At 41.7% G+C, this 12534-nt stretch overlaps 1 protein-coding gene across 1 annotated transcript in view; it reads right to left on the bottom strand.

Annotated features, from left to right (window-relative positions):
• LOC143276037 (uncharacterized) overlaps window positions 1–12534 on the bottom strand; it is a 42027-nt gene that overhangs the window by 28831 nt on the left and 662 nt on the right. The window contains exons 2-3 of the mRNA XM_076580424.1: window positions 5526–5574; window positions 3431–3499 (exon numbers count right to left, since the gene is read on the bottom strand). Of these exons, the coding sequence (XP_076436539.1) occupies window positions 3431–3499; window positions 5526–5574 (118 nt within the window). The remainder of the gene's footprint in view (window positions 1–3430; window positions 3500–5525; window positions 5575–12534) is intronic.

Here is a 12534-nt window from a genome sequence, read left to right as displayed (position 1 = left end):
AATAAACAAACATACCATAAACAAAGAAAATGTTTACCCCCCCACCCCCCTCCTCCCTCAAAAAAAAAAAAAAAACAAAAAAAAAAGAGAGAGAAAGAAAAAGAAGTTACGCTAATTATACACGAACAGTCCTAAAACAAAGCTACAGTGGTTAAACAAACAAACAAACAAACAAAAAAACAAACAAGAGAGGCAAGGCCTTCAAGACTCACTTGTGATAAATTAAGTCCCGTAGCATTAATTACAGAGTAATTTCCCTTTTTTACTATCTGCACCAAAACGTTTGCAAAATAAATAAAAATTCCATGCTTAGCAAAAGAAGTTCCTGTTTGAACAAAAAATGATAATAATGACTCCTCTTGTTGTTGTTTCAGAATAAGAGCTCAAAGTGCCAAGTTTAGAGAATACAAAAAATATAAATATAACAGTAAATGCAGTTTGCATATAATTAGGCTTCTTTTTTTAATTTTTTTGTGCTCATCCCAGAGGTGCAATATTGTTTTAAACAAGATGACTGGAAAGAACTGAATTTTTCCTATTTTTATGCCAAATTTGGTGTCAACTGACAAAGTATTTGCAGAGAAAATGTCAATGTTAAAGTTTACCACGGACACACAGACACACGGACACACACACACACACACACAGACAACCGAACACCGGGTTAAAACATAGACTCACTTTGTTTACACAAGTGAGTCAAAAAAAAAAGTCACAATGATTCGTGAGTCCCAGTTCATGAAACAAAACATCACTCCCAGAACAATAAACAACAAAGAGTTATCACAATGCCCTGTTAATAACTGCAATAATAACCCAGGACAATGTACGCGCCCAGTCAGTATTATAAATCGGTTAATTCTGTATGGCCACGCGACCTGTCGACATCAATGAGATAAGGTTCACAATGACAAATGCTAACAACGAAACAACACGCCAAAACGGTCGTCATGCCAGTATCGCAGACTTACGCTTTTTGCACATCATGTGGAAGAAGAAGAAGAAGAAGAAGAAGAAGAAAGAGAGAGAGAGAGAGAGAGAGAGAGAGAGAGAGAGAGAGAGAGAGGAAAGAAACAAGTCCTGTGAATGCACAAATTTATTTCCGTGGTGGATATTAAAAGATCTGTAAAGAGACATTGATTGACTGACTGATTGATAGATGGAGTTATTGGTTGATTGATTGATTGACTGACTGACCCGTGTCCTTTTTCATTGATATTTCTTTAATTATTCTCCTCCGTAAAAAAAAAGAAGAAAAAAAGAAAGAAAAAAAGAATAAACACATGAATGAATGATTACCCCCGAAAACGGAATATGGTTGCCTAGTTTACGGGGTATAAACGGTCATGCACGTAAAAGCCTACTCGTGTATATACGAGTGAACATGGGAGTTGCAGCCCACGAACAAAGAAGAATAAGAATGAATGAATGATTAAATAGATAAATGATTGAATGAATGAATAGATAAATAAATAAATAGATAAATATCCCTATACAAACTGAAACCCCATCAGGCTGAAGAACAGTGGAAATGTGTCCCTGTTCCAGATCAACACGAAAACGCCTAAATGATACGTGTCTGCACGTGCAGTCTGCATGAGAAGCTCAGACGCATCTTACTCAAGGCCATTCGTCTCCACCCAGTATTGAACAGCGCATGGAAATTAGCACAGACCAGCGATGGAACACAGGAAAAGCAAATAAAATTTCACGAAGGAAAAAAATAAAGAAAACGGGTGGTGCTGCAGTGTAGCGACGCGCTCTCCCCGGGGAGAGCAGCCCGAACTTCACGCAGAGAAATCTGTTGTGAGAAAAAGAAAGAGAAATACAAATAACGTACATAGCCTTCCAGAAAATGAATAGTTCGCATGAAGAACTTATCCCTGAAAACGGAGTATGGCCGTCTCAACGGCCGGGTAAAAATGGTCATGCAAATAAACTCACTTGTATTTTAGCCCACGAACGCAGAATAACAACATCATCAACACGACATAAAGAAGGATTGAACTGAAGCGTGTACATGACAGTTCGTATCATACGTGGACTAGACAAAATGGTTGCTTCACTTGAATCGGAATTATCGTAAAGCGTTCTGTCCACTTGGGCATTCCGAACTTTGGAGTCATTCTGAGACCCTTGCCACCCGGCCAAACCGGCAACATTGTGACAGACATGATTATCTTTGAGTCTGGCTTGGATTCGAAGCGAAGACGGGTCAGCGGACATTAAAACAAAGGCGTTTTTTCAAGGGGTTGGGGAGGGGACGTGGGGGTGGCTTGATACCCACTGTTCTAGACATAGATGGATAGCTCATTGGCCAGGAAAACTGAAGCCAACTAGACGCCATATTGACACTCGTATCAGGTTATCAGTCCGTTGAGAAGTCGTCTGCTAACTGGTGGTAGTTTCTTAACTGTAACCGTGTATCTGCATTGCAATCGTGTTATGCTTGCCCCCACGACATGCCAAATGTTATGTCTTGATTGATATCTGCCAATGGTTTATTTACCACAGTTATTACAGGAAAGCAGTACAGTGACACGTAGTGCAAACTTGCTGTGGAGGCACACACAGGATGGTCAGCTTTAACTAACGCTGCGAGCAAGTGAAAGCTTGTCGTGAAGCAGTCATCGTAACCAGCTGAGCGCTCATATAATTATGAAGTTACCGCTTCGCGCTGTACTGACACGAGTAGCAAAATGGCTGATTGAACACTTCCGCTGGTTCAGTTTGCAAAGGGGCTCAAAGAAGGCATGCCCTATCCACATATTTTTAGACCAGTGCTTGATACCTCCATCTACGACCAGGTCAAATTTGTTGAAAAAGATTCTCGCTGTCTACCAGTTTGCTTAACGCCATCACAGCTTTACCGAAGCCTATGTTGCCGTTATCCTCGAACAGCATGCTGTTATCTTAACTTGCAGACAGAAAATAATAATGGATCCCCGCTCAACCCTCAGCCGAGTGACGTAACATGCCGATGTCATAGTCTTTGTCGTCAGCACTCGTTCTAAACCATTCCATGGAGGAGAACCACGCTCGCGAAGGCAGCTTACAGCCCTTCTCGTAAGTAAAGCAGTGGGTATAAACTACCAAGGCATATGACAAATTACCCATTGCAACAGAACAAAAAACGTATCTGCCAAAGCCGGCATAAAAAAGTATCGAACATTTAAATGAAACAGTCGGCAGTGCATCAAGATAATAATGCATTTGACAGAAAAAATAAAGTCAACAGAGAAAAAAAAATGCGGGAAGGACAGCGCGCTGTTGAATTGCATTTGCAAAATCTGTGACACAATCAATCAGTCAATCAATCTGCAACGGCCAGATTTAGTATGAACGACGACATAGTTTTGGCGTGTTTCCTGTGACCCATGGCCTGGCCTCACAAAACAAGGCCAGCAACTCTTGACGCCAGTTTAGTTACCTCCCATATCCATGTAAGGCGGTGGCGTGGTGGCGTAGTTGACAGTGGCGTAGGTATCCACCCAGGCCCCTAGAACATGCGTCTTCATCTTTCAACGGTTTTTTTTTTTTGTTTGTTTGTTTGATTGTTGTTGTTTTTTTTGTTTGTTTGTTGTTGGGTTGTTGTTTTTTTCGTCTGTGTTGAGTTAATCTGCACGTTTCTTGAGCCATTCATCTGATCTGTCAACGTCTTCCGTTTGCACGCCTGATCCAGGTACAGCTTTAAACCGTTGTCTACGTCATTCACGCCCCCACCCCCACCCCCACCTCCAATGACGCAAACAAGACGTGGTGTTCAAAATATATGTCTTTATCCTTCCTCCCGTTGTTGTTTGTACACAGTCCATCATTCCTCAAAACACGCGTATTAGATCGTCACGTAGTCCTCGTTTGTAACACAAGTCATCATTGTTATTCCAAGTATGCACAATGTATACATCCTGCCTAAAATGACGTGCATTGATCTTCATTTATCTACCAAGATGATGAAGTCATTTTGATTCTAACCTTGTACTTATTTTGTACTTACCGTCTGCCTGCTCCTCGCACCACGCGTCCCTATGTTTCAACCTGTCTGTCCTTTGTACACACAGTCCACATACCATTCTCTGTTTTAAATGAGTGTCCCCATCTTGCACCATGTCACTTGCATGTGTGCGCAGTCTATAAATACTGACCAAAACACATGAGTTATACGTCACTTTCTGTGAATACTCTCTACAACACTGGGATCCACCTGCTATTATCTATGCACACTCCCTAAATATGTGCTTTAATTTGTTACCATCTATCGATACAAATCCCCCCTCCGCCAAATACGTGGATTCATTTGTCATAATCTACTGATCCACACTACCTAAAATACATGCATTCATCTGTCATGATATATCGGTGACTACTCCCTAAAACACGTGCATTCATTTGTCAATATCTGTAAATGCTCCCTAAAAATGGGTGCATTCATTGTCATCATCCACATATACATACTCCCTAAAACACGTGCATTCATATGTCACCGTCTGTACATATTTTCTAAAACACGTGCGTTCTTTTGTCACCATCTATACACACTCTAACTTGAAATATGTGCATTTGTTTATCATATATACATACTCTCTAAAACACGTGCATTCATTTGTCATCGTCTATAAAGACTCCCGCCCCCTCCCCCCAAAACAAAACACAAAAATACACACACAAAACAAACAAAACTTGACTTCATTTGTCACCATCTGGATATCTGGGCATATACCTACTCCCTATGTGTGCATGTATTTGCCGTCATCTTTTCATACACAGTCCCTAAAACGCGTGTATTCCTTCGTCATTATCTATACATACTCCCTGAAATATGTGCATTCGTTTGTTATCTACACATGCTCTCTAAGATACGTGCATCGATTTGCCTTGAAGTGCATTTCATCTACGCTTTATAGTCAGTCTCATGTCACAGAACTATGATATGTGGTGATGATACAAATAAAAATTCATCAATGCATGAAAAAGACGTGTATTTCACATTATGAATATTTGCGCAAAAATTGCAAACAATTTCATTCAAACACACGCGCACGTGATTCCATTCTCGATCTACGCAGCACACACAAACGCACGCGAGCGCGAGCATATACGCATTTTATTCAAACACGAACACACAAACACCTTACGAACAGATCCAAAATATAGCCTGCATCCGTTCGGAAGATGATGGTGACAGTGTGTACATGTGTTGTGACAAAAACGTATGAATGCTCATAGACCTACATAAACAAACAACAAACAACATTAATAACATAGCGAACAGCAGCTCGCACGCGCACGCATTGCCAGATATATTGTAAATCTACATTCAAAATATTTAGTGAGAAAAAAAGCACAAAAACAGCTCAAACGCACTCACACACACACACACACACACACACACACACACACACACGGTGCACAGGCAATAACATAAACATACTAGAAGCATTAAAGGACTCTCTCTCTCTCTCTCTCTCTCTCACTCTCTCTTTCTCTCTGTCTCGCTGTCTACCTGTCTTCTTTGTCTGACTCACCGGTGGTTTGCCCCAACGCACTGTTTGACACCATGACAACGAGTAACACCTGTAACATCACGTCATAATGTCTCTGACGTCATAACAACCTGCAACACACGTCATAATGTCTCTGACATTGTTAATAACACCAACGTACAATGTGACGTTTTAATGTCTGAGACATCATGAATGATAAAATGCAACATCACGCCAGAATGTCTCTGGTCTCGTATTTCACAAACTGCAGTACCATAATTATCATAACGCTTCTGACGACTAACACGCGCGATACCACGTCACCATGGCAATGTGCAACATCGTTTTCTTGTGTGTGTGTGTGTGTGTGTGTGTTCTATACTTCGTCCTCAGATACACAAAATTTTACACATACATTTAAGAGCGGTTTTGTCATTGGTTTTTTCTTTCTTTCTTTCTTTTTGTTGTTGTTTTTTTTCCCAAGCGTGAAGCCTTGCACTCTAACGCCTTGCTTAGCTGTTAGTGATGAATACACAGGTGAATTCTTCTTTTTCTTCGTTCGTGGGCTGCAACTCCCACGTTCACTCGTATGTACACGACTGGGCTTTTACGTGTATGACCGTTTTTTACCGCGCCATGTAGGCAGCCATATTCCGTTTCCGGGGGTGTGCATATTAGTTATGTTCTTGTTTCCATAACCCCACCAAACGCTGACATGGATTACAGGATCTTTAACGTGCGTATTTGATCTTCTGTGTGCATATACACACGAAGGGGGTTCGGGTACGGGCAGGTCTGCACGTATGTTGACCTGGAAGATCGGAAAAATCTCCACCCTTTACCCACAAGGTGCCGTTACCGAGATTCGAACCCAGGACCCTTAGATTGAAAGTCCAATGCTTTAACCATTCGGCTGTTGCGCCCGTCGCAAGAGTACAAAGCCTGACTGAGACAACAGAGTCATTGTGGGGACTGTCAGGCTGCCAGAAAAGCGAGGAGGCGATCTGTCATGCGATAGAACGAGGCCATGATAAATTCCCGTTGCTTTTCTTTTTGGCGTTAACAGGGGACAGGGGTCGTGTTTTTGTCTTTCTTTTTTCTTTGTGTGTGTGTGTGTGTGGGGGGGGGGGGGGCGTGTGTCCTTTCTTTTTTATATTATTATTATGTCGCCACACAAGCCTAAAAAAGGTTGGTGATCGTTCCATAATAGAACAATTGTTCCCCTACCACCACCACCACAACCATCACCACCAACCACGCTCACCTTCGCTCCTCTTGACATGAGTGACGAGATGGGATGGGGGAGAGGTGGGGGAGGGATGGGGGAGGAGCGCGGGGGACCGGGGGGGGGGTGCGGGGGAGCGGGGGGTGGTTAGTGAGGGTGGGGGTGGAAACGGGAGAAAGAATTGTTGGGAGTCAGTGTCAGGATGGGGGATGAGGGGTGGTGGTGGTGAGGAGGGGGTGGGGGGGGGGGGGGGTGAAGAGAGACTGAAGTGTCATGACTGGGAGAAAAAAAAAGTTATGGTGACGTCCCTTCCTTCCTTCCTTAACCCTTTCATCGTGACGTCCGTTTTTTTTTTTTTTTTTGTTTTCGCCCCACGCCCGACAACATCCCATCACCCTTACCCCCTACCCTCCACTGCCTAACTAGGCTACCTTGTCCTACGTAACCAACTGCTAACGAACAGTCACCCTGGCGAAGTGGTTACCGTCGCAGACTTACGACTAAGAGGTCACGGTTTCGAACCCAGTCTGAGTTGAGTTGGGGGTTTTTGTGGGTTTGTTTGTTTGTTTGTTGTTGTTGTTGTTGTTTTTGTCTGTTTTTGTTGTTGTTTTTGGGGGTGGATATTTTTTGTGGTGGTCAACATGTGACCAGCTCCTACCCAGAGTTCAGTGTGCTATGGCCTCAAACGGGAAGACTGGGACCGCACAGTCGAGTGTCATCTATGTGTCTTTGGGAGCGTTGCTCCTGACGAACACTGCAGGTGTCTGCATTTCTCAGCCTGGTTGACACTGGGCTGGGATAATATGCATACTGCGAGAGTGCAGCCTTGTCAAGTGGTCCCAGAATCTCAATTAATGTACCACCGTGACCATAGGAGCCATCGTCATTACTCCCATCGTCATTCATCGTCATCGACATACAGAAAACAAAATGTCCATCAAACGAACGTCCTGACCTGTTTATCCACTCTGTTTCCTCGTTTCCCATTCATTCATTCACTCGTTCGTTCGTTCGTTCGTTCGTTTTGTTCATTATCCCAAGCTTTCCTTCCTTCCTCCCCCTTCTTTCCTTCATTCCTTTATTCATCCTTGTTCGCTTGACAATGTACCAACTAACGAATGTTTATCTAGAAAAGGTTAACTAAGTCATTCAGTATTCAGTATTTTACCCCGAACCAAATGTCCAACGAGTTTATTTGTCTAATTACATTTTAATTGTTCGTTTGCTTACCGATAAATAATGATTGACTAAAGGCCAAATTAAGTATTTTATTCATTTATACGTTCAAACAAAATATCAGTAAAACATGCTGGTATAACACTGCCGAAACAATGGGCAAAACACAGAGCATGAGAAAGAGAAGTAAAAAGAAGAAAGGAGAAAGAGACAGAAGACAAACATGAAGAAACGATAAGAAAGACGGAAAAAATCCAGACGAACAAAAGAATATGGATAAAGATTCAGATTCAGATTCAGACGGTTTATTCATTAAGGCCATAGCCTCACATGAACAAAGGGTGATAACAACATTAGTGCATATGTCACCAGAACTAATGCAATTAATTATGACAATTATATCTCTTAAGTGAAAAGCTTTATATAAATATAGAGCAAAATTAAGTATAAGTCCGTCATCCGTAGATGCTGTCAGCAGATTAAATCAAAATAAACATGGATATACATAATATTTCTTTGGGATAATTATTTAACGAAGATGACAAAAAACGGGGCATTTCAAAACAAAATGTACTTCATCTTCTATCGACTCTTTACACAATGGACACAAGAGATCAGAACTGTATACATTTTTATAGCGGTACCTGTGGCTGTTTATTTCCGATATACCAAGTCTAGATCTTGCCAAAATGAATCTGAGATGACTATCCATATTTAACAAAAGACAATTCTTCATTAAATGAGTAGAAACATAACCCCTGTACATACCAAACCTTTCACTGGACTGAATACGATTTTCCCAATTCTGCCATCTACAGTCGATCATGCGCTGGCGAAGAGTTTGCAAAAATACATTATCTAAACCTACATTTTGGAAATACCAAACATACCCAAACCCGAGTTCACAAATACATCTTCGTACATTTGAAACCCAGTTTCCTTTGCCTCTTAAGTCAAGAATAAGGATAAAGAAACAATAAGAAAGGCAGAAAAAAAATTAAGAAGAACGAAAGACAAACAGCGAGAAAGAAAGAAAAGAAAGACATGCTTTGGATTGTAAGGCATATCTCTTAAAGCTTTGTCACTGAAAACATTTGAGTGGGGAGGGGGATGTCGGGGGGCGGGAGAGGGAACTGCCATCTAAAGTGTGTGTGTGTGTGTGTGTGTGTGTGTGTGTGAAATAGCTTTATATATGTCAGGTGCTTTAGCTGCCAAGACAAGCGACCTTGACTTAAAAACATAGTTCTTACTTTAAAAATCTCGAATATGAATCTCTCTCTCTCTCTCTCTCTCTCTCTCTCTCTCTCTCTCTCATATTTTGTGCAGTGCAGTCTACTCATGAAACCGTAAATTATGTTTTTGCTTTTTGATATAATGATGTTTTCTCACTTCTTTTTCCTTTTCTTTTCTTTTTTTTATATTTTATTTATTTCATTTTGTTTTATTTGTTTTGTCATAGCCTCACTTAAATATCGCGGCTTGTTGCAGCAGTTCGTTTTATATATATTTAACATTTTTTGTTTTATTCTATTTCATTTTCTTTCTTTCTTTGCTTCTCTCTCTCTCTCTCTCTCTCTCTCTCTCTCTCTCTCTTCTGCCCTAGTCTTACTCCCTCTTCCAACTGCCCCATCCTTATCCTTACGTCTCTCTTCCATCCTGAATCTCCCACATACACAGCCCAAAGACCTGGCTTCGTTCTTCCGCGGACACAAAATGCCAGTTATGCATGGGTAGAGCCCTGTCAGTGTCAGGGAGCCATGAAGCCACACGACAGAGGACACCCTGCACTGCTGCTGCTAACTGGGGGTGTGGCGTACCACTAGTGGTGTTCTGAACCAACATACGCTAGCGACCTACGTATTAATTTGACGACAATGATATTTTGAATCGAAATGAATTATACCTAATTTGAAAAAAGGGTAGTAGAGAAGCAAAAACATTCATTTTCATACCCTGCCCTCACGGCAATGAAAAGAAAAGAGACAAACAAAAAATTCAATAAGTTGCGGGAGCAAAGACTGAGTGCTCGCCCCCCTTGGAATGAAGATCCTCGCCTTCAACGACTTTACTCACTCACTGCCAATTATGTCCCCTAGCACGTATGGCAGAAACAAAGAACTGCCGCTCAGATGGGCAATGGAGGCCCGTCACACACAGTAGTTTTGTTGTTTTTTTCTGTTACTCTTTCGGTAATAAAGTTTGCTGTTGTCTTTTGTATGTTTTGTGTGTTTTTTGGTGTGTATGTGTTTTGTTGTTATTTTTTCATATAATAAATCCTAAATTGTTCAAGATTACACATGTTTACAATGCAAGCAAAGACAAAAGAGTATCAACCAGCTTAAAGCTCATACTGTGCTCATTGTTTTCGTTTGACGGGAACCGGATTACTTTCAACCACAGTCCCCATGAATACGCTGACGCGGCGAAGACTTGAACACGAACCCTCCACAAGCATGGAAGTGGATGGAGGCAAAGCTCAAAACTGACGTCACCATGAGAGCAGGATATGAAATGTCATGGAAGTTAAGACCATTTTTCCCCCTTTTTTTTTATTGGCGGATGGGGAGAGAGATGATGACGATGATTACGCTATGGATTTCCAGTTTGGTTTTGGAGTATGTATAATGCCGTACACTATGCTTACATCGCAGACTGACATAAGTTGGGCCAACAGCAAAATGAGAGCTGTATTATCAATGGTTTCACAATTGCAATGGGAAGTCATTTACAACTTAGTCTTTTGTGAAAGACATTGACTCTCAAACTAGGAGGCAAAATTGCACTGGCTCTTAGCCTTGGGGGCTAGCTGGCCTTTGGGAGCCATCCCCAACGCAGACTGTCTTAAAACCCTATTGGCCGAGAAAGTGGGGCTGTAACTGGGGCAAGACACTCTCCACTATAATCAAATTCTAGCCGAGATAGTCGGGACAGCAGTTACCTCCTCTGCTGTTCTGATGGCCAAAGTCGAACACGACTGACTATTATTTCACAATACTGGCGTTCAGGCCTGAGAGATACAGACACCTGCAGTGTTGGTCAACAACTTGAATGAATTCGTGAAGTGACCCACGAAAACGGAGTATGGCTGCCCACATGGAGGGGGTAAAAACGGTCACACACGGAAAAGCCCACTCTGTATGCAAGTGAACGTGGGAGTCGCAGCCCACAAAGAAGAAGAACGGAGAAGAACAAGAAGAAGTGAGAAGATGAAGAAGGAGGAGAAGATGAAGAAGGAGGAGAAGATGAAGAAGAAGTGAGAAGAGCAAGAAGAAGTGAGAAGAACAAGAAGAAGTGAGAAGAACAAGAAGTGAGAAGATGAAGAAGTGAGAAGATGAAGAAGTGAGAAGATGAAGAAGGAGGAGAAGATGAAGAACTGAGAAGAAGAAGAAGAAGTGAGAAGATGAAGAAGGAGGAGAAGATGAAGAAGAAGTGAGAAGAACAAGAAGAAGTGAGAAGATGAAGAAGGAGGAGAAGATGAAGAAGGAGGAGAAGATGAAGAAGTGAGAAGAACAAGAAGAAGTGAGAAGATGAAGAAGTGAGAAGAACAAGAAGTGAGAAGATGAAGAAGTGAGAAGATGAAGAAGTGAGAAGATGAAGAAGTGAGAAGATGAAGAAGTGAGAAGAAGAAGAAGAAGTGAGAAGATGAAGAAGAAGTGAGAAGATGAAGAAGAAGTGAGAAGAGCAAGAAGAAGTGAGAAGATGAAGAAGGAGGAGAAGATGAAGAAGAAGTGAGAAGAACAAGAAGAAGTGAGAAGATGAAGAAGGAGGAGAAGATGAAGAAGAAGTGGGAAGAAGAAGAAGGAGGAGAAGGAAAAGAAGAAGAAAAACAAGAAGATGAAGAAGAAGAAGGAGAAGAAGAAGAAGATGATGATGATGATGATGAAGAAGTGAGAATAAGAAGTGAGAAGAAGAAGGAGAAGAAGAAGAAGGAAAAGAAGAAGAAGAAGGAGAAGGAGAAGAAGAACAAGAACAAGAACAAGAAGAAGATGAAGAAGAAGAAGTGAGAAGAAGGAGAAGAAGATGAAGAAGGAGAAGAAGAAGACCCTCTACTGTGTGGTCCCAGTCCAGTATTTCCATGACAGTATACCGTTCACTCAACTCTGAAAAAAGAGCCAATAATATACTGAAAAATGCCCATAGTGATAAATCCTCTCATAGTTTTCGACATCACGTCCCCCAAGCGATCACTGCGCGATATATGACATTTTATTTTTCAAGATTATGTTCATGCGATGTTAGTTAATGTCTACAAAGTATCAGATTCCAAAAGCCCACAGCCAATATTCGGTACCGCGTGAGCAATAATTATACTTAAATCCTCGAGTGTGGGTCAAGTCCGGTCGTTTCTTTATCAATCTTGTTACACAGTGGGCCTTCTTCTGTTTAATGGCTTTCAGTGGTTAGACATGATGACCACCACCCCCTTCCCCACCTTTCCCCACCCCCCGCCCCCTTTCTACTCCATCTTTTTCCATCCTCTTAATTTTCTACGCTGATTTATTCAGGTGCGATTAAACGGGTATTTTATGGCGATGATGGGGAGGGGGTACAACATCCCTTCTCCTTTTGACAATGCGGTCTACTGGTGGCATTGCTACTGTGTCTAATGCTGCAGTCTCTGACATGCATCAATCAGTTCTTTTCTTCTTC

Source organism: Babylonia areolata, chromosome 31, assembly GCF_041734735.1.
Source record: "Babylonia areolata isolate BAREFJ2019XMU chromosome 31, ASM4173473v1, whole genome shotgun sequence".
Classification (NCBI taxonomy): Eukaryota; Metazoa; Mollusca; class Gastropoda; order Neogastropoda; family Buccinidae; genus Babylonia; species Babylonia areolata.
The sequence above is the reverse complement of the archived record's forward strand: the minus strand, read 5'-3'. Positions and strand labels throughout refer to the sequence as shown.